Source organism: Schistocerca americana, chromosome 3 (genome assembly GCF_021461395.2).
Source record: "Schistocerca americana isolate TAMUIC-IGC-003095 chromosome 3, iqSchAmer2.1, whole genome shotgun sequence".
NCBI classification, from domain to species: Eukaryota; Metazoa; Arthropoda; class Insecta; order Orthoptera; family Acrididae; genus Schistocerca; species Schistocerca americana.
The window spans coordinates 567557743-567581343 of record NC_060121.1 but is presented as its reverse complement, the minus strand read 5'-3'; the positions used below and the strand labels follow the sequence as shown (position 1 = coordinate 567581343).

The 23601-nt window shown below is 44.6% G+C and overlaps 1 protein-coding gene and 1 non-coding gene across 5 annotated transcripts in view; both read right to left on the bottom strand.

Annotated features, from left to right (window-relative positions):
• LOC124605803 (Ca(2+)/calmodulin-responsive adenylate cyclase) overlaps nt 1–23601 on the bottom strand; it is a 353810-nt gene that overhangs the window by 325419 nt on the left and 4790 nt on the right. For 3 of the 4 annotated variants that reach the window (XM_047137704.1, XM_047137702.1, XM_047137703.1), the window contains exon 1: nt 4299–4420. In XM_047137704.1, the coding sequence (XP_046993660.1) occupies nt 4299–4415 (117 nt within the window). In that variant the 5' untranslated portion in view covers nt 4416–4420. Of the gene's footprint in view, nt 1–4298; nt 4505–21736; nt 21933–23601 lie in introns of those variants that run through there. The other variant, XM_047137705.1, reaches the window with a different exon arrangement.
• Nucleotides 12737–12811, bottom strand: Trnat-ugu. The gene has a single exon. It is a non-coding gene; the product is annotated as a tRNA-Thr (tRNA).

Here is a 23601-nt window from a genome sequence, read left to right as displayed (position 1 = left end):
CGAAAGCGCCACGCCTGGTTGGTGTGCAGATGACAGTTTGCGGATCATCCGCGATGATCCCTAGTGCTGGAGGGTTGGCCGCCTATCAGTCTTCTCATCCGCGACGTTCCAGTATACAGTAGCAGCAGACCACTCAGTGGTCTGCATCAGGTTGCTGCGTCTCAGTGTTGAAGTCAGCAAGCAGGTAGAAGCCAGACTATTATCCATCATCCTGTCGTAGTTTAATACTAGATGTAGAGACACGGGCAGAAAAACAGCATGACTGAATATGTCTTTCAGCTCCGAAATCTTTTTTTTTTTTTTTTTTTTTTTTTTACGGACTGATTCTGTGCCCACAACGTGATGGCTCTAGGTATAGGAGTGCATTTGCCAACGTTTAACGGTCCCGCCAGCGCTCCTTGCTTCACTGTTGTAACTTAGTAATTATTCTAGGTAATCGGGCTCATATCTTTCTGCCTATGTTTGACTCTGCAGTGGCGCTTTGGCGCTGAAGCTACGTAGTATAATTGCACAGAGCCTTGTTACGTAGTACTGCGACGTTTAAGCTTATACCTTTTCGCTCTGAGGGCATGTGGCAAAGCTCGCCTCATGCCCTGAGGTCTGTTACATCGGTGTTACACACTGTTGACATTCCAGCTGGTACACCGGCCCAGAGCTACCGTTCTACGTTCTGAACTCGCACTGGTACAACTTTTTAAAATATTTAAACACGTACAGTAAAATTATTCTGCTGTGTGACACTGCTATGAATTATTATCACAAAACCGCTGATGCGGAGAAGTTGCAGTTTTTACGTAAGATACGTGAAAGGCGCATACGTCAGATGTGGTGTGGTGTATTCAGGGTTGTCCCCTGCGACTTTCGGCCACCATACTTACGTGTCTGCTTCGTAGGCTAGGTATGGCCCCAGCCTCACCTAGAAGGTTGCTTGTAGTTACAATTGCTAAGGTACATGTACAGTGAAGCCGCCACAGCGTTCGGGGGCCCTGCCTCGCCACTTCGTGGCTTCTAAGTCGCAGCACACAGTGCTGCAGTCGCTATCACTAATTTACGTCCGCGCCGTCACGTGAAACTGCGCGTATATCCTTCCGTAGGCGAGTACTTACGTCGGGGCTCCGCCCAGGGAGAGCCACATACGTCCCAAGCTCGGAGAAACAAAAAGCCGCTTTGAGTCTCCTCTACGGAACCCGCCTGCTCATACCGCTTCCACTGCCCGCCAAGGTGCCGTGCCGCCTTTGTCAGACGCTGTGCTTGCACCAGTGTTCTTTGTGACTGCCACTCGAGGCCATCGTCCCATGCCACCGTGTCGTTACTAGTACACTGCCTATGAGCTTTCATCTTCGTTGGAATGCGTCGTTAATATTCCCTGCTCCTCAAGACACAACTGTTCTCAAGTTGAGTTGTCATTCCTTTCTCAGAAATTGTATTTTGTTTGGTTCTTGTAATAAACAACTGTTATTTTAAAGAGTGCATTTCACTAAATCCAGACACAACACTCACTCAGCAAAGGATATGACAGTAATAAGTCCCAAGGGACAATATTTCTTCCAGGTGTCACTTACGTCTACATTCTGCTCTGCAAGCCACCCATCTCTGGTAGCAGTGATTTCCCCCACCCCAAACCTATCCTGTTCCACTCGCGAATGGCGCGTCGGAAGAATGGCTGTCGATAAGCCTCTGTATTAGCTCTAATATCTAGAACTATCTCGTTCTGGTTATTTCGCGCGATGTGTGTGGGAGGAAGTAATATGTTGTCACACTCTGCCCGGAAAGAGCTTTCTCGAAATTTCGAAGGTAAATCCCTCCATGATGCACAACGCTTCTCTTGAAACTTCTGCCACTGAAGTTTGGTGAGCATCTCTGTAACGCTCCCGCGTCGATTAAACGATCCCATGACGATACGCTCCACTCTTCGTTGGATCTTCTCTTTATCGTCCTACCTGCTACGGATCCCATTTTGAAGAGCAATACTCAAGAATCGGCCGAAAAACAGCCTTTTAAGCCACTTTACATTTCCTTAACATTCTTCCTATGAATCTCAGTCTGCCTTCTCCTACCCCTACTATTTATTTTATGTGGTGATTCCACTTAAAGTCGCTCTGAGTAGCAACTCCTGTTTCCAGAAATTGTCATCAATAGAGTAGTTGTACAGTAGTGGATTTCTTTTCATTTGTATATTTATTTATATTCAGTGTCAACTTCCAGAACCTGCACCATCCATAAACCCTCTGCAGTTCATTCTGCAAATCGATACTGTCTTTTGGCGTTGCTACTTTCTTATAAATAGCCGTATCATCTGTGAACAGTCTTAAAGAGCTCCCGACGCTTTCTACTAGACCACTTATATGCAATGTAGACAGTACGTTCCTGGGATACTCCGAAATTTATCTTCACCACCTGCATGGAAGTCTTGAAATCAACCGCAAATTTGGTCAGGTACTCGGTAAGTCATGTTATTTTCTCTAACCGGCAGTGCTGGACGGTGTCAAATGCCTTCATGAATTTAAGGAACACGCATCAATCTGAGCGCCGTTGTCTACAGCGCTATGCATCTCGTGGAGGAACAGAGCGAGCTGAGATTCTTCGTATTATCTCTGCTAACCGAATACATGTTTGATTTTTGTAGAGGAGATTTTCGTTCTCCAAAAAAGTCATAATTTTTCAGTAAAAAACATGTTCCATAATTCTACAGCGGATCGACGTCAACGTTAGAGGCCTATAATTAAGAGCATCCGTTCCATGGCCCTTCTTGAAAACAGTAATGACCTATGTTATTTTCTAGTCGCTACATACCCTTCGTTGCTCCAGCGGTCTACGACGAGTTGCTCCTAGAACAGCAGCAGGTTACTTGGCATTGTTCTGTAAAAATCCCCATGTAAACACCACACGTACTCCTATATCCTTGTAGATGCTACCTGCGTGTAGAGCACTTCTGATCTATTAAGGGGAACTTCGCAGATGGAGACTAGTATATCCGCCCTCTCACTTGTCAGGGCTGGGCAGGAAAACCGGCCGCTAACCCTAAAGGAGAGGCATCCCGTGCTGGCTCAGACGTATTATCAACACTGGGTAGCACCTCGTAGATGTTGCTAAGACTTAAGAAGGCAGCTGCGCGGCCCGTTCCTCTTCCGCCTTCCGCTCAGCGACAAGTGACCAACCACTGTCCACCTCTCATTCTTGAGTGAGGACGGAATGGTCAAATGGTACTCATCGGAAGACAGAGCAACAACCACGTCACGAGGGGATTCCAACGACACCAAAGGTCCTCTGGTCTAGTCACCGGGGGCCTGATGTTGCCGCAGATCTGAACAGTCGCCAGAACGCTGTCGTCCTTACCCAATGCTGCTTGCAGCTGTTGAAGAGCGCAGACAATTCTCCTGGGTCCGCTCACTACAAGTACAATCTCTACCCATATCCTACTGTGTAAAAAATTGATATGGGATATCAGACAATACAAACAAAGCAGTCAGGAGTAACTTAGACTGCTAACAGACCCTCGCAAGAGAGACAGTTACCTGGTTGCGGCGCTATTGGGGTTGTAACGTACGCAACGTGTACATGGGAGAATAAACACTAAAATCTGCTCCACAACGTTCTCATTGTAGCCCGAGACCGCAAGCTCTTAAAACAGAAATAAAATTCTCTACTGAAAATGGATGTATCAAAATTACTTGTTACTAGAAATCGCGCTTACATAATAGCAACGGCAGGAAATAAACATGTAAACTCTGGTGCACTGACTTAATCTATACTCTGTGTACTAAAACGAGTTTTAAATATTGTCACGTGACGCGTCACTTCTGACGGCCGTCTCATGCAAGGCTACGCACTAAGATTTACGTAGAGACAAAAACTTAACCGGTAAAATATACATGTACAGCTCACGTCTTCGCAGAAGCACGTGAAAGACGCAGAAACTGAAATAAATTGCTGCGTATCACGCAGCTGTTACCGCTACAGTGGCGAATTATACCACATAACAGTTTTGTAAAGTAACCACGACAAACATGCAGCATCCCCGCATCACGTCTCTCTTCCAACGGAAAGAAAGATACTCGTGTCAGCACCCTGGACGAGTCAGAGCCTACGATGCTTTCACGTTACAGCAAATCACGTTCTACGGAACAACGTCCGTTGCCCTCTACTCGGATTGGGTAGTTTCCGTGCCGTCTTCCAAGGGACTCGGTCGTAACTCCGAAGCGCCTCGGATACATGTGAATCCCACAGCGCCGCGTCACCCTGTAGTTTACCTCCTACCAAACCCACACGCGGCCCTCACTGGCAAGATGAGTACTGACCTGCTGCCAGGCGAGGTTGGGGAAGAGCTCGCGGGCGAGCGCGCCGGCGACGGCCATGTGGACGGCGGGCAGCGAGACGCCGAAGAGCGCCGCCACCCAGGTGCGCAGCGGCAGCATCGCGTACGCCAGGAAGACGGCGAACACCACCTGCCACACGCCCTCCGCCGCCACGCGCCGCGTCTCCGACTTCACGCCGCCACCGCCACCTGGACAACACACAGCCGCAACACTCGTGGAACTGGTTCCAGGGCTGCATTCTTTGGAGACTTAACATCGGTATAGAAATATTTTCGTTTCATTTACGGATTGCTGCCACAAGCTATGTTTTACTGCCCGTCTTCAGACGGCTGCACTTATTTCTTTCAACACAAAATTACATTGACATCTTGGATATTCGGGAATCCAGCAGGATGTTCGCGTCGTTCTCGCACGATATTTCAACAGTGTGCCTCGCTGTCTTCTTCAGGTGCTACCTGAGACTGGTGGAAATCATAGTAACAGTCATGAGACAGAGTACCGAACATCTCAGATCGAGTCTGACACACCTCAGATGACGACCACAACCGTTGAGGACGGACAAATCGGGCGCGGACGGCAGTCGGAACATCCGCGACTGGACGGGTCCATTGAAGCCGCGTCTGGCAGGCGCGGACCACAGACGGAACACACGGCGCGGACCGATTAGGGAACGCCCAGCTCCTTCCAGGCATAAATACTGGACTCGATCGACCCCCAGTCTCAGGTAGCACCTGAAGAAGACAGCGAGGCACGCTGTTGAAATATCGTGCGACAACGACCCGAACATTCGGCTGGATTCCCGAATATCCAAGATGTGAACAGATCCCCGGGAAAGCATCAAGAATTACATTGGTCAACATCAAGTCGTCCGCTTTTGCACTGCGTAAGAATATATGCTTAGTTGGCGCCACTTTGTCCTCTGTATGGATGAATTCAATAATGCAAAATGGTTCCGAGCACTATGTGACTTAACTTCTGAGGTCATCAGTCCCCTAGAACTCAGAATTACTTAAACCTAACTAACCTAAGGACATCACACACATCCATGCCCGAGGCAGGATTCGAACCTGCGACGGTAGCGGTTGCGCGGTTCCAGACTGTAGCGCCTAGAACCGCTTGGCCACTCCGGCCGGCAATTCAATAATGCAGAAAAATACACCAATGAACAGTAATTGGTAACATGAAATGAGTCACTTATATATACTAACAATAGATTTGTTCTAGAGAACGTCTTTTTCTCTCGTTTGCCTCCGTCTGCATTTCTGTGAGGATGTACACTTCGTAACTCAACCAATATACTTCGGGAACGATATACTGACCGGGCAGAAATCACGTATGAGGTTTCCCAAGGCTGAATATTAGGTTCACTGTTCTCCCTTATATATGTACGATCTTCCTTCTAATATACAACAGTCAGAATTAGTTGTTCTTGCATATGACTCTACTACCGTAATCAATCCAATACATATAGAAACAAAAGGAATGGTAAACAAAGTTCTTAAAAGTATCATTGGTTTTTTGTGAATGGTCTCACCCTCAATTTTAAAAAAGAAGTAACATATTCAGTTCTGCACATGTAGGGAAACTACACCAATGTTACGCGTAACGCATGGCGAGGAAATATAAATAGGGTGCCAACATCAAAATTTTTGGTACTTCTAAAACATATTAGTTCAGCAACAACTGCACTTCGGATAACTGCAAATCTTGGGGAAGAGACAAATTAGTAAGTTGAGAAGTTTTGCATATTTTCATTCAATTATGTCATATAGAATCTTTAGGAAAGGATGTCCTCATCGCTCAGAAATCTGCTGTAATAATAATCCGGGGTACTCACCCACGAGCATCTTTTAGACGTCTAGGGCATACTTACCACTGCTTCACAGTATATTTATTTACTCATGAAGTTTGTTGTAAATAATACACTACAGTTCAAGGCGGACAATGATGCTCATAATTACAAAACCAGGAGGAGAAACTGCATTAATTACTCCACATTAAGGTTGTATTTTGCACAAAAAGGAGTGCACAATGCTGCAACAAAAACTTTTGATCACTTGCCCAGTGACATAAAATGTCTGACAAATAGCAAAGTAAAATTTTCAAACATACTGAGTAAGTTTATCCTTGACAACTCCTACTCCTCCGTACAAGAATTCCTAACCACATCTGTATATATTTTTTTAGTTTTCTAAAAAAAGTACCTAAGAAATATTCAGAAAGTAATCATATGAGCAAATAATTTTACTATGTGGATGTAAAATACTCGTTCCACATCATTATGATCGATTGTGTAAAATGATCCATGGAATAACTAAGTAACTATCCAACTGTATCACACAAACAACTCCGGCATATAAACTCTTCACAAACATCAGTTTAGTTCCAGTTTTAGATACTTACTTAACGCTAAGGTGACAGAAGTCGTGGGACCGCGATTTGCACATATACAGAAGGCCGTAGTGTCGCGTACACAAGGTTTCCAACCTCATTATGGCCGCACGACAGGAAATAACACACTTTGGACGCGGCATGGTAGTTGGAGCTGGACGCATGGGACATTCCATTTCCGGAATCGTTAGGTAATTTAATATCTCGAGATCCACAGTGTGAAAAGAGTGTCGAGAATACCAAATTTCAGGCATTACCTATCTTCTTAACGACCGAGATCAGCGGCGTTTGCGTAGAGTTGTCAGTGCAGACACACATGCTACACTGCGTGAAATAACCGAAGAAATCATTGTGGGACGTACGACGAACATAGCCGCTAGGAAAGTGTGGCGAAATCTGGCGTTAATAATCTACGGCAGCAGACGACCGACGCGAGTGCTTTTACTAACAGCACGACATCGCCTGCAGCGCCTCTCCTGGGCCCGTGACCGTATCGCTTCGACCCTAAACGACTGGAAAACCGTGGCCTTGTCAAATGAGTCCCGATTTCAGTTGGTAAGAGCTGATGGTAGGGAACGAGTGTGGCGCAAACCTCACGAAACCATGGACTCAAGTCGTCAACAAGGCACTGTGAAATCTGGTGGTGGTGGTTCCATAATGGTGTGGGTTGTGTTTGCATGGAAGGGACTGGGTCCTCCGGTATAACTGAATCGATCATTGGCTGGAATTGTTACGTTCGGTACTCTGAGATCATTTGCATCCATTCATGAATTTCATTTTCCCAGACAACGATGGAATTTTTATGGATGACTTTGCGCCATGTCACCGGGTCAAAATTGTTTGCGATTGGTTTGAAGAGCATTATGACAATTCGTGCGAGTGGTATGGCCACCCATCAAATATTTATCGGACATAATGGAGATGTCAGTTTGTACACAGAATCCTGCACTGGAAACATTTTCGCAATTATGAACGGCTATAGACGCAGCGTGGCTCAACATTTTGTACAGGGGACTTCCAGCGACTTGTTGAGTCCATGATACATCGAGTTACTGCACTATGCCGGGCAAAAGGAGGTCCGACACGACACTGGGAGGTATCCCATGACTTATCACCTCAGTGTACATTCCGTGTATTTGCTTACAATGCAAAGATAATCCGCTATGCGAAGCTACCACTAACTTCCGAGGAATCAATGAGCCTCTACTACGAGGGTTGTCCAGAAAGTAAGTTCCGATCGGTTGCGAAATGGAAACAACAGTGAAAACCAGACACGTTTTATTTGCAACATAGTCGACCCTCCATCTTCGAGTGTTTTCGTAGTGTTGTATCAACTTTCCAATATACGTCATAGAAAGTAGCCGCCTGTGCTTTCGGCCAGTCATCTGCACTGGTCTGCAGCTCGTTGTCTGTGGAAAAATTTTGTCTTCGTAGCCAGCAGGTCTTGTGAGCAGACATAAGACTCAGGGGGAGCCAATTATGGACTGTATTGTGGGTGATCAAACACTTCCCATCGGAAACGCTGCACGAGCGTCTTCATTGGCCCTGCAGTGTGCGGCCGAGAATTGGCATGAAGAAGGAGCTGCTCGACAGTAGTGTTATGTGGACTGCATGACACAGTCGAAATCTCAAACCAGGCCCTCATACTTGGCAGGAGACGCTATTCCCTACGCATATTTACGTGCTCACTGTTCACTCAAAACTGAAAAGAGCGACGCGACACGATCAACGGGCATACTAAAGACACTGCCCAACACATCTGTCCAAAGCTTTACCGTATTTTCCCAGTGGCTTCCATTTCGCGACCGATCTGAACTTACTTTCTGGACAACCTTCGTATATAATAGAAGCAAAGAATATGTGCTGGCCTGCTACAAGTTAATAACAGAAAAACACTTAATTTTCTTTTTTTTAGTACATGGTAATTGACTGTAGATTTTTGATGCAAAATGAAATGGCCGTCAGAGAGTGTACTGTAAATTAAGACGTATATTTGCATATCACTGAATTACTTTTACTCTTACGCAGCCGGCCGGAGTGGCCGTGCGGCTCTAGGCGCTACATCTGGAACCGAGCGACCGCTACGGTCGCAGGTTCGAATCCTGCCTCGGGCATGGATGTGTGTGATGTCCTTAGGCTAGTTAGGTTTAATTAGTTCTAAGTTCTAGGCGACTGATGACCTCAGAAGTTGAGTCGCATAGTGCTCAGAGCCATTTGAACTCTTACGCAAGTCAGATGAGCAAATTATAGCTTCTAAAATTTCGAAGCAACATATTTACCCCACTGTGTGAATTTACAGCTAATTAACTTAAAGATTCAAATCATAAGAAGGTTAATAAGCACAGATTTTTAGAGTACAGCTATCGCACATCTAAGTCGACGCTAATCAAGGACATATACGGTACAGTGGCGGACGACTCGATGCTGACGAACATAATGCCGTGTTGAAATAAGTATAGCGACCTGGAGATGAGACATGATATTATGATGCCGGTCGTGGTTGTAAAATAAAGCTTTTTGAAAAGTATTTATAGCTGCTTGCATCCATCAAGAATCACTATCTGAAAAACAGCCTCGGAGTTCTACAAGGTCCTCTATGTATAATATAACTTTATTTGATTAATGAACAAACGTTTTATCTTTTTTACATGAAAATCGAATTAATTCATCAGCATTTCATTACATTAATTTATTCATGGTTGAGCTCCGTGGCTGTGGATTTGATTACATTAACAAATACAGCAATCAGTCAATTTTTGTAAAGACTTATTTATGCCAAGACGGGTCCGGGTTTTCATACATCTTCGACTGCCGTAATTCATTTATACCCTTACCAATACAATGTTTCCCGTTGCCAAACTTTCCGTGATCTTCCCCAGTATGAATTGGTTTTCCTACGAGTATCTAGTTTCATCATCATTTTCCTCAAAAAACTGAACGAATGAAGAGTACGGATTGGGTGTACAGACCACTATGAAAATACTCCTTCGACCAAGACCTGTCCGGACGGGTAGAACCTTCCAGCAGCTATGCTTCCACAGGCCTCTCAGCGTCGTATCAACATGCAAACCTCTCCGCCCTTACGGACAGCGCTATCAGCTGTTTCTCCTGATCTGCATGGGGATGTACAACTGCCCAAAAATTGCAGGCCTGATGAGAACCAAATCGCTTGCACGGGCTCGTCACGTCGCATGGATGGACAACATTGACCGCATTTGAAATCCATGGATTTTACTCCTCTCGGAAGAAGATCACAAAGTACAGCAAAGAAAAAGTGGAGAGACGGAATCCACGAGGACTTGCTGCAGATCGCCACAGCGGATAAGTAGTCTTATAACATCGCCGCGTTCCTCAGGGCCTCATCGCATGAACTACATATTTCTCTGATTAAGGCTTATGTTCAGTACTAACTGACGTCTTTTGGCGCGGAATGCTCTCTCTATCTGCCATTGCTTCGCCCGGTGTATATCATATGCCTTCCCGTTACGGCGTCATCTCGAACGGTTCCCCCCTTCTCAACAGGTGTGCCATGTACGGCGAAATCAAACACGCCTTTTCACCGGCATTGAAATTAAGTGGCTGGCAAGTGGCACGTGGTTTAAGAAGCAGTGCGCCATTTCCTTCCCTTCTTAACGCAGATGGCACGTAGCAGTCTCCATTTGTACTGGAGTAGTAGCACGTGTAAGGGGCATGTTTATTTACCCCAACGTGGCGTCTTCATGCGACGTCGTCGTCCCAGCACAGGATTACCACGCAGGTCTTGAGTCAGTCGCTTTTGATGAGAGACTTTTATCGAATTAGAGTGAAACAGCTTTAACCTCACCTAAGTAGTAAAGTCGGCAGTTAATTGCTATTTTGTCTAAATGTATGTTCATAAAAAATCGCTAAGCTGTAGTGCAGCATTCGTTATCATTCGTATGCCTGTCTTGTTCACTCGAAAAATCATCTGTTATTATCAATAGTCAAAATGCAATCCTATTTTTCTAACCGAGGAACACATCAGCAATACATCAAAAAAACAATTACATATTCCTGAACTAAGAATACCATTCGGTATCCTTGCAGATAACAGAGCTTAACTCTTTAAGCGGCAGTGGTGTCTGCCTGAAACGACCATTTCTTTAAGGGCCTGTGCATTTAGCATTAAATCACTGATTCTGTTACAAGAGAGACCCATCTAGTGGTACACTGAAGTACCACGAATACAGTGCATTGCAGCAGTCACTTATAGCTTTCGAAGCAACAGTACGCATGGAGCTTTTGGTATAGGATTGTAGGAGATGGTGACATGAGTTATTTTTATAGTGGCTACATTTTGAACATCACCGACAGAGAAAGTAGTACACCTGAAATTATTGTAATGTAACCTTGAGTCTGCGACTTAGCTTTTATGAATGGTTTCGCAAAGAAACCACTGGGGCAGTATGTAGTTTTGATACAAAACTTATTAAATTTTAGAGTCATTTTTGCAAGATATTTTAGGCGTTATTACTTGTTTCAGGCGTTATGAGTTCATGGAGGTTACGAGGTGTGGGATTGTGCCTAAGTAAAACGCGAATTTGCTTTCAAACGTATCACATGAAATGATGGGTGGCTGAGAACTGTATGTTCCATCGGTGCCAAAGTCAAATCATCACCTTAAAACAATTCACTGTTTACTTTCTGACAATTCCTTCTTGTATTCGTTGCTTACTATTATAATGAAGGTTAGTTTTGTGAAAAATTTAAAACTGTATTTGTTCTCATACTGTCGTGAATCCAAGGATTAAGCGCGCACTCCCTAACACCATGCTCTCAGACTTAGCACTGACTGTTAGGTAGAAATACTTCACCAGGCGATCATTCATTACATCGATGATGACTCATGAAGCGGTTTCTCTCTCCTTCGTGCGTAATTTGTTTATCTAAAGTTGACTAAAGATGATGTCCTGATTATGTCAACATACATATGTCTTTGAAAGGGTCTCCCATGCTATTTCGAGCTAAATATTAATTTGGGTATTATTTTTTTTTAATGAAAATAAGCAGTTTGGCTTGCAGATAGGGGGATAATTTCCTCTAGCTTTCACTACAGCAACCAATCAGAACCCAAGTACTACCTGTTAGCGAAATTTCCCGCGAGCACTGCGTCAAGTTTGTAGCACTCGTCGCCTTTGCCTCATTCCCCCTTGTGACGTCTGGCAGGCGACGACGTCATAAGAAACGGAACAAGAGCTTGGATGGGGAAAGAAATAGGCAGTGCCTTTTCAGAGGAATCATCCCGGTATTCGCCGGAGGTGACTTAAGGAAACTTTGGAAAACCTAAACTTGGATGGCCGTATGGAGTTTGAACCGTTGCTCTCCAGAATGCGAGTCCAATGACTCAACACTTCGCCACCTCCCTCCGCTACAAAGAATCCGTGTCGTATTCATGCATATTTCTAACAACACATAGCTACTTCAATATGTGTCTAGTTCCATTGTTGTTATACTTGACAACCATACATGGTACGAAAATGTTCAAATGTGTGTGAAATCTTATGGGACTTAACTGCTAAGGTCATCAGTCCCTAAGCTTACACACTACTTAACCTAAATTATCCTAAGGACAAACACACACACCCATGCCCGAGGGAGGACTCGAACCTCCGCCGGGACCAGCCGCACAGTCCATGACTGCATCGCTCTAGACCGCTCGGCTAATCCCGCGCGGCATATATGGTACATGAACCGTATTTATTCCGTACTTATCACGAGTGTCCGGACTCGTTGCTGAGTAACATTAATCTTCATTTCGTTCCCTTTCACTAAAAATGTGTTTCGGCTCAACTGCAACTACCAAGTGACCTTCGGTACAATGTTGGTGACATTATTTTCGAGCATGGATTGCTACTTACCTATATATTGTCTAGATTGACTGACATACACCAATATCGTTGGAAACTGTAATCTGACAGATATAACAATTACATGAAATGATAATTAAATCGGAACCCTTAGCTTCTGACAGGTGTTGTAGATATACATCAACGGAGACAGCTGCAAATGTGTGCCCCAACCGGGACTCGAACCCGGGATCTCCTGCTTACATGGCAGACGCTCTATCCATCTGAGCCACCGAGGGCACAGAGGACTTATCCCTTGCACGCATTCCCAACTGTCCACAACCTACATTCGTAGTGTTCCTAATAGATATTTGCCCATTCACTCATTACTCGCGCCAGATTAAGCTGACGAGTCCCGTAAGAGTTCGGGCAAATTGCGCATTCGCACAGAAGGAGGTCAATGGCTGGGTAGCCTTTCACTATATGAAGATGGTTTCTGTTCTCGAAAGAACAGATACCATTGATGACCGTGTAGCTTCTCTAGAATGAAATGATAATTAACGTGAAGCGTGCAAGGGGTAAGTCCCTGCAGTCGCACTATCCTGTTCCCTCGGTGGCTCAGATGGATAGAGCGTCTGACAAGTCAGCAGGAGATACCGGGTTCGAGTCCCGGTCGGAGCACACATTTCCAGCTGTCCCCATTGATGTATATCAACAACACCTGTCGGCAGCTAAGGATTTCGATTTAATTGCCATTTCATTCTAGAGAAACTGCACGGTCATCAATGGTGTCCGTTCTTTCGAGAACATAATTACATGACAGTTCTGTAGCTGCGATGTCATATGTTTCAAAGTATAAGCACTTGTGAAATTTCATTATTCCATTCTGTCCCCGCAAACGCGAGTGTACAGTGATAAATACACCTTCCGTCTCATCACCGCGACTCTTACGTTCCGATACTTGTAAGCTATTCTGTACGTGTTACATGTGGAAACTAATGTTTAGTCCTATTAATGGCCACATACAATGTTATACAGATGATACACTAAGGTGACAGAAGTCATGGGATGCCTCTTAATACCCTGTCGGACATCGTTTTGTTCGGCGTAGTGCAGCAACTCAACGTGGCAAGGTCTCAGCAAGTCGTTGGAAGTCCGCTGCAGAAATACTGAGCCACGTTGCTTCTACAGCCGTTCATAATAATTGCGGAAGTTTTGCCGGTGCACGATTTTGTGCACAAATTCACTTCCCAACTGCGTCCTACAAATGTTCTATACGATTCATGTCGGGCAATTTGGGTGGCCAAATCATGCGCTCGAACTGTCCAGAATGTTCTTCAAACCTATCGCCAACAACTGTGGTCTGGTGACATGGTGCATTATCATCCACAAAAATTTCATCGTTGTTTGAGAATATTAAGTTCATCAATGGCTGTAAATTGTCTCCACGTAGCCTAACACAAACATTTCCAGTCAATAATCGGTTCCGTTGGACCGAAGGACCCAATCCATTCCACGTAAACACAGCCCTCAACATTATGAAGCCATTTCTCATACATCACACACTGATTTCTGCGGTTATTTCATTAACTGTTGCTTGTGTGTTAGGACTGACAACTCTACGAAAACGCCACTTCTCTCGGCTGTTAAGTGAAGGCCATCAGCCACTGCGTTGCCCATGATGAGAGGTGATGCCCGAAATTTGGTATTCTCGCGCACTTTTGACACTGGATCTCGAAATACTAAATTCCCTATCGATTTCCGAAATGGAATGTTGCATGCCTCTAGCTCCAGCTATCATTTCGCGTTCAACGTCTGTTAATTCTCGTCGTGCATCCGCAAACATGTCGGAAACCTTTTAACGTGAGTCACTTGAGTACAAATCACAGCTCCGCCAATGCCCTGCCCTTTTGCACCTTGTGTACTCGATACTACCGCCATCTGTATGTGTGCATATCGCTATCCCATGCCTTTTGACACCTCCGTGTATATACGTTATTTGGTTGCGATATGTTCTTAGTAGTCTACGCCTATAGCGATCGGAGAATGCTATTAATTAGAAGGTGTTTATTTGACGTTTATCCTTTTTTTAACTTCTATTTTCGATATTTTTTTGTAAATCACAACATTCTCACATGTATTGAATTGACCTTCTGATGTGTGTTTCCAGAGCATGTAGACCCTATGGAACATAAACTGTCGACATTTTTGCGTCTGTTGTCGTTGACAAAAACTGCTCTCTTTCTCACTGTCTAAAGAATTACGTAATCTACAAATCGCAGACTTCAACATCACCTAAATACCCCGTTGCACGGAGTTTTTACAACAAACTCTCACGACAAAGCAGAACTGGTTGCTTGTTGACTGAAATTTACTGGAGGATGTAAGCCGCCAAAGACAATAAGCAGACTCGCTGTTTCGGCAGACAGACACATCATTGTCTTCAGCTGGTGACAGCTGGACATGAATCAACGCACTGTTTATACCGCGAGCAGTGTAGCAACGGATGGCCAGCGGCGTCCACCAATCAGTCGGAAAGCCTGGCGCACGCACCGTACTGCGAGACACAGAAGTGTAGCGGGCTGCCGCGTCCCAGCGCTGTAGGCGAAACGCTCCGTAGTCTGTACTTAGAGTGGGTCTTGGCAATCCACTGCTCCTACGTTCCGACCACCTTTGTACCGGCCCAGTAGTACCCAGAGCAACTATAGAAACGATTGTGTCACAGATGCTGTACCTTCGATGATGATGATGATGAAGGCAATGCCGCTGAATTATCACAGATTACAAATAAGGTGCATAAAAAAGCGGTACCTCTACCTGTGAGAGAATAGTCAACTAGTTAGGGTAAGCGATGGAGCAAACGTATAGATGTGGCTGGCCACTCGTTCTAGGATTCGTTGGGGTCAGAGCCCCCTCCCCCCCCCCCCCCCCCCCCCCGCCCACGATGAAGCCGTAGGGGACAGGCTGTCTAGTGGTGTCTGTCCAAAAGTCAGCTTTTTCACAAGAGAAAATTTGAAGTTTGCGGTTCACTGTAAATTCATAACTATATATTTCTTATAACATGGTACTAACCTGTAAATGTAAACTTTCAATCACAATGTATAAAGCTATTGTTGGAACGTTTTTGTTGAACGGCTTGTGCAGTCCGTTATGAAACATTTTGGGTGGTATAGTCTCTCTCAACGGCTCGTGTGTGATTCGCCAACGTTGATGCCCATCATATTTTCGAACCTTTTTTGACTGTGGCACTGCAGCAGTCACATCCATATTTTTACAATATTTAACACCCACGCCACATTATTTTAGTCTTGTACAAGACAAAGCTAATAATATGAATGTTTCCCACGACAGAACACGGAACACACAAGCGAACGACGTTATCACGCGGTGATAGCACACCCCACTGCCATGACTAGTGGGATGTATCCACTTGACAGTAAGGCACTCGGCAGTTTCTTTCAGTGTAATACTGTTCAGCGCACTCTGTGAGGGAACTGTTTAGCTACGACCGACGCCACTTGTTGGACACAAAGATCTGTCTCTCTGGTAATGATAATGTTGTCAGTCTATTTTTCAACGTTCATGACTTACACCACTCAGCAACCAACCAGCCGAGATGCCGGTGGATTAACGAACATTTTGTAATTACTTTAAAAGGTGAAGTTCGCTCAACTGCAATCCAAGCCCTCCAAAAATTAATGATACGAAATTTATAGAATCAAACGCAGAAGTAGTAAGTGAAATAATCTCAGTCACCCAAGTGCGCACGCACATATGAATCGTTAAGCCTTTACAGATGGCTGCACAATCGAGTCACGTGCTCAACCACGTGTGCAAAGCCTCTACGTGACGTAAGGCAGTAGTTATCAGTGAGACACACTTGTTTCAAGTGTCATTGTATGGAAACGTAAGGACGTGATAGAGTGACAAGAAGGGGCAATCGTGTTTGGGTGTGCCCATGACCATCTGTGTGAAGTTATCGATTTGTTGGTGTTTTGCGGCGCATTGTTCAACGTGTCTAAAGCAGTGGTGTAACACAGGTAGATACGAAACACCAGAGAATTGTGATCGAAAAAAAAAAAAAAACCCTCACTGAGAGGGACCGGAGACGCGTTTCACGGACTGTGAATGAAAATAGCTTCCAAACCTGACATGAATGAAGATCCATCGAAACCTGTTAGCAAGAAAACATTGCGAGGGGTATTGCAGCAACGAAAATTTGGAGTCGGTCACCCTGCAAGAAGCCATTACTCACGCAGGCACATAAAGACAACAGCAAAGTTAATCAGGCTGGAAGAATATAAGACCAGTTTTCTGAACACTCCCCCACTCTATTAGACGGCCAGAAGATCACCTGACCTGAACTCCGTAAAAAAAAAATCTGTGGGACATGTTGGAACAGCGGGTAAAAACCTGACAGTATCCTCGCAATTTGGTAGAATTGGGCGATCAAATCGTTAGCGAGTAGCTTAAGCTGAATGCGACGCACCTGAACAACCATGTGGACACAGTTCCTAACCGAATACATGCCGTTATCAAGTCAGGAGCGAACTTACAAGGTTTTAAGTGGTGCTTATAATGATTGTTCTAGGAGTGAACATTTTTTTGTGCACTGAGCTTACATAACGTACACTATATAATCTAAAATATCCGGACACGCCTATGAAATGCTGAATTGACATAAGAAGTCACGAGAGGCGAACCTGCCAGTATAACAGGAGGTGAGGAGTATTGTTTTCGCCGTAGAGAAGCACTAAAAGCAGACTGTTCCTTCCGGAGAGATCAGTGCCTTCGAATGTGTGCAAGCCATTGGACGTCACCTGAGTTCAAAATCCATCACGGACATTTCAATCTTTCTAAAGATGCCCATGTACTGACGGACCGCAATTTTCTAGTGTTGCAGCATGTGGTTGTAAAAAATCCCATGAAATCAGGAAGGAAACACTCGCGGGTTCCGAAGTGCTACCAGCAGTCCAGCTATCACAATGACATTGTGTAGCGAATTAAACAGAATGGGATCTAATGGTCGACCAGTTTCTTTAGTAAATGCCAACTGACGCATGAAGTGGTATGAAGAGCGTCGCCACTGGACAACCGGTGCCCTGAAACGAGTGATTTGAAGCGGTGAAGCACGATATACCCTGTGGCAATTCGATGGAAGGGTTTGGGTTTGACGAATGCCTGGAGAACGTTATCGGTCGTTATGTGTAGTGTGAACAATTAAGTACGGAGGAAGTGATGTTACGTTATGAGGGTGGTTCAGATGTGGTCCACTTGTTGCTCTTAAGAAAACGCTAAGTGCGCAACGATGTGAACATATTTTACAGCACTGTGTACTGCGTACGATAGAGAAACAGTCCGGTAGCGATGGCTGTTTCCATCAGCTTAACAACGTGCCCTGTTACAAAGCAGCAAATGTGAGGTAATGGTTTCTGGACAGTTACAGTCCTGAAATGGACCGGAGTGCCCACATCCTCAACTTGAACCCAGTGGAACACTTTTGGAATGACTTAAAAGGTCGACCTCGCCCCAACATCCAATATTACTACCTTCTCTGGTTACGGCTACTGAGGCACAATCGCCTACCATAGACAATCAGACCCAGCAGAGTTCTAGCTGTCATCGCATATTTATGTCCATTCATATGTTCCCGAATACTTTAGAAACAAGAGGATGCTGGAAACCAGTGGAAAAAGATGGCGGCACCCTTGCAGATTTGCACCAGAGTGGCGCAATGGGGTGCCGTTAGATTTCTACTAGCTGACGGGTTCAAACTAATCGTCAATCGTCAGATGTCAGTGCAATATAGTGGTAAATGCCTGAATTGAGCAGAAGTGGAGGATGGGGCAGGTACCTTCAAACGGGATGTGACAAGTGTTGAAGATTCGCCACGCCCAGGATGCTCTGTGCAGTCACGGAGAACAACACTGCGTGTGTTGATAAAATGATACGGGAAAACAGGCGCATTACGGTGAGTAGTACTGCAGCAAAGAGGAGCATTAGTGTCGGATAGTTATTCATGGTGTACTGATGTGTAGTAATTATTCACGGTGTACTGATGTTCAAGAAAGCGTGTGCAAGATGGTTTCCAAAATATGCCATCAGAAATGAAAGAAAGACATCAGAAATCAGAATTGAAGTTCATCTGCTTGCCGGAGGAGGAGGGGGAGGAGGAGGAGGAGGAGGAGGAGGGAGAGGAAGAACTGCGAACTGTACGATGAGTTGGGTAAGGCCAGACATGTAATGGCCGAATGTAGCGCCACTTGTGGATTAAACTACCAGTAATATTGATTCAATAGTGTAGATCTGGATGGAATAGCAATTTATCTCCTCTTTTTTTCTAAAGTTTATCCTATCGCATGGGATCAGCGGGTTTTCACAATTTTTTTTAATTTTAAGTTAGTAGCCGGATGCCTTTCCATCCTAATAGCGTATTTTTTGTTCTGTTATTACCGTAGTTGAGGAAGTGACGTGCATAGAGGAACATGTCCACGAAACACAGTTTTTCACAATCAACATAAAACTTATTCCAGGCACACACGTATGAATTAAAATAACATACTGCAATGTAAACGCTTCTACTTTTGTTCAAAAAGGCTGTTCATCTCTGTAAAACAAATATACAATGAAAACATCCCTTAACAAGCACTTTTCAATATGGACATGTTCTTATTTGCATGAACCATTTGGACATGTTCGTGTCTGGATGATTTTCAGAAGCAAGTATCTTGGTTTTTCTTTTTGTTTCCTTCAAAATATCTTACATCGTCCTGTATAATGCTTGCAATACTGTATCGTATCACGTAATTGTAACGATTTAGTATGTGATATCAATGAAAAGATATAAAATTGGTAACTTCAACACTGATATTTATGTTCAGCGTTTTATCGAATGTTCTGACTTTATTGTTGCTTCACAATTAGTTAAAATATTCCCATCACCATAACAGAATATAATGATATAACAACGGCATTAACTATTATTAGAAAGATTCTCCGAGGTAACTGTTATACATGTAAACCAGATTCATCTCTATACAATCGCAAGCAATTCTCTCTATGTCTTCGGTGAACAACAGGGGTTCAGCGGGTTTTGACAATTTCCCCTTCCCCTCCCCCCCCTTCCCCTCCCCCCCATGCCCTTCATGGATTAGCTGATTTCACGTGTTCCTTTCAAATGATGGATGTATAGCAATCTAAGTTCACTTGATTTCGCTAGTATTTTCCGGAAATAGTTTACGGTTAACCATCAGTATCATTTTGTCATTTGAAATTGGATGGCTGAGAAAGAGAGTTTCGTAATGGTCCATTCGCTTTTCTAAAGAGACTTTTGCTCTTTAATATCTTTCTGGGACCTCTACACTGCAGTTGCCTTCACATCAATATGTTTCCCACAGCTTCGTACTTTTGTATGAAAATTCGCTTTATTTCACTTATATAGTCTAGATTTCGAATGACTTTTAAGGAGTAAACGTCTATTACTCTCCAAACATCACCAATATTTCTTACTTCATCGACTGATTTGTTACAACTGTTGGGCTTTTTCGTGGAATTTCTGTATTCTACAGCAGATAAGTAACAGTGTTCTCATACCAATAAATACTGATACATTGAGAAAAGTCATGGGACAGCGATACGCACGTATACAGATGGCAGTAGTATCGCGTACAGAAGGTATAAAAAGGCAGTGCACCGGCGTAACTGTCTTTTGTACTCAGGTGATTCATGTGAGCTGGTGTCCGACGTGATTACGGCCGCACGACGGCAATTATCAGACTTCGAACGTGGAAACGTAGTTGGAGCTAGACGCATGGAAATTCCATTCAAGAAATCATTGGTGAATTCAGTGTTCCGAGATCCACAGTGTCAAGAGTATGCCTATAGTACCAAATTACAGGCATTACCTCTCACCATGGACACCGCAGTGGCTGATAGCCTTCACTTAACGACAAAGAGCAGCGGCGTTTGCAAACACACAAGCAACACTGCGTGACACATCAACAAAAATGAATTTGGAACGTACGACGAACGTATCCGTTAGGGCAGTGCGGCGAAATTTCGCGTTAATGGGCTGTGACACCACACGATCGACGCAAGTGACTTCGCTAACAGCACACCGCCTACAGCGCCTCTCCTGGGCTCCTGGCCATATCGGTTGGACCCTAGACGATTGGAAAACCGTGGCCTGGCCAGATGAGTTCCGATTTCAGTTGATAAGAGCTGATGGTAGGGATCGAGTGTGGCCCAGACCCCACGAAGCCACGGACACAAGTTGTCAAAAAGGCACTGTGCAGGCAGATGTTGGTTCCATAATGGTGCGGGCTGTGTTTACATGGAATGTACTGGGTCCTTTCGGCTACTTGGTGATAATTTGCAGCCATTGATTGACTTCATGTTCACAAACAATCATGGAATTTTTATGAATGACAATGCGCCATGTCAACGAGCCACAACTGTTAGCGGCTGGCTCGAAGAACATCCTGGGCAATTAGAGCATATGTTTTGGCCACCCAGGTCTCGCCCAACTTGAATCGCATCGACCATTTATAGGACATAATCGAGAGATTAGTTCGTGCACAAAATCCTGCACCGACAACACTTCCGCAATTATGGACGGCTATAGGGGAGCATGGCTCCATACTTTTGCAGGGGACTTCCAACGACTTTTAAGTCCATGCCACGTCAACTTGCTGCACTATGCCGGGCGAAAAGAGGTTCATCACGATGTTAGTAGGTATGCCAAGTCAGTGTATTATGAGGGAACAGAGAAAAACAAGCTTATGCTAACGGCTACTCTGCGTGGGAACTTCTGGCTGTGACTCGAACAGATGTCACATGACTTGGAATCAGCGCCTCCTGTTGGGCTGGTTCTCCTTTGGATGGAATGTGTATGTGGATAAGTTCGCGTTTTGCTCTGAGAGACGTATTTTCACAGGCTTTTATCTTGGCACATGTTCTGTTTAACTTAAACTGCGATTCGTTTAGATTCTCATTATGTTGTATGTGCCCTTCCATTCCGTATCTCGCGTGGTTTAAATTTTGGATACATTCGATTTGCCAGTCACCACCTCAATTATCGACAGTAAATGGTGTGAGTACTGTACAGACCTGCGGGGGTGGCGGTGGCGGCGACGCTGCCCACGGCGGCCGCGGCGGCGGCGTCCGCGCCAGGCGAGGCGGCAGCGGTCGCCGGGGGCGGCGAGGGCGGAGGGGTGGGCGCCTCGCCCAGCGGCAGCGCGACGGCGCAGAAGGTGGCGCAGAAGAAGAGCACGGCGTAGCACAGCCACAGCAGGTAGCCGTCGTGCAGCAGCCGCGAGCGCAGCACCACCAGCAGCCCCACGAACAGCACGCAGTGCGCGCCGTGGTACACGTTCTGCGGCGTCGGCGACAGCGCGTGCGCGCCGCCCAGGTTAGCCAGCACCTGCCACAGCCACAGCACCGGTCCCCTGCTCACTAACGCCACTGCACGGCAGCATCTTACTAAATGTATACTTCGACATCATCTCCTGCACTGGTTATACAAGGGTTGCACAAAGCAAAACAAACACTTCTAAATCGGAATTTCAAAATTTAAGAAAAGTAAATAAATAAATTAGCCTATAACTCCTTGCGGACATGCACGAGATAGGTTGTACTTCAAGTTGACGGAATGGATTGTGCACACAATAACAAAGATGCCTTTCTGAAATTTTGCTGAATTACTCCTCGGGCATGTTCGCAAGGAGTAATAGGCTATTTCTTTATTATGCATTACTTATTGCAAAGAAAAAAGCGTGAGAAAAACACATGACAAAACTACGTCTTTGATTCAAACGTCCACCATCTTATTATTTTTACAATTTTAAAAAACCTCGCTACTGCTCCGTGCGCAATATCCTGTATATTAAGAAAACTGTTTGTTTCTTGATTTTAGGTAAGTTTAGCAGACAACAAGATTTCCGTCATCAACACATCTCATTTCGGACAGAGCGACTTTGACTCGTCGCATGGAGCCCTCAATGCTGACTGAACTTCTTAAATAAATCAGAAGTGTTGTCCAAGAATTAAATAATGCGCAATAAAATTCCTTGATTCATTTTTCTACAAAAATCCCTTATTTTATAGGCCGACTGAGGAGAATGCACCCTTACTCAGTAACAGTATAGACTGAAGACCACGTGGAAGTTAGCTGTGTACTCCCAAAATCACGGCGCTGTAAAGGCAAATATTTAGAACGTTGTAGCAAAAAATGGTTCAAATGGCTCTGAGCACTATGGGACTTAACTTCTGATATCATAAGTCCCCTAGAACTTAGAACTACTTAAACCTAACTAACCTAAGGACATCACATACATCCATGCCCGAGGCAGGATTCGAACCTGCGACCGTAGCTGTCGTTCGGCTCCAGACTGTAGCGCCTAGTACCGCTCGGCCACCCTGGCCGGCAACGTTGTAGCAGACAAATTTATGTCGCTACAATTACGGAAGAAGATGCTGCAGAATTTATTATAGGATCAACAGGATGGCCAACGACGTCCAGCTTCAAAGGTGGAAGCTTCCCTGAACATCAGAAACTGTGAGAGAGCAAAACAGAAGGGACTTCAAGTTTCGTTCTCTTCTTGTTTTTTCGATGAACTTAGTTTCAAACTGAGGTTGTGCCAGCACCGGGTTCCACTCTCTCTGTTTATTTCGATATCTGCCAACCACTTCTATTCCACAGACGAACTTTAATCAGTATGTATAGTTAAAAAGACAAAAATAGGTATATCGCTAACTGCTTGAGTACGTTAGTGTTAATGACTAATACCTTAATTATTACAAATTTCCAGCTAGTGTGCTATTCAGTAACCTGTACATGGCCTTCATAAAGCCATATTTGCAAACAGAGTATGCATAATATAGACTGCCAACTAACTCGTTCCATATTACTTCGATAAAAATATTACTAATAACATACGAATATGTAATTAACTCAATAGCTCATTACGATCAGCGACAGTGCACAGTTATCAACGCTTGGACATCAAAAGATGTTCACGCTAAACAACGTCGACGAACAAAGGCTAAGCCTTACATACAAATACCTTTTCATTAACTGGCGCTTGTTGTAG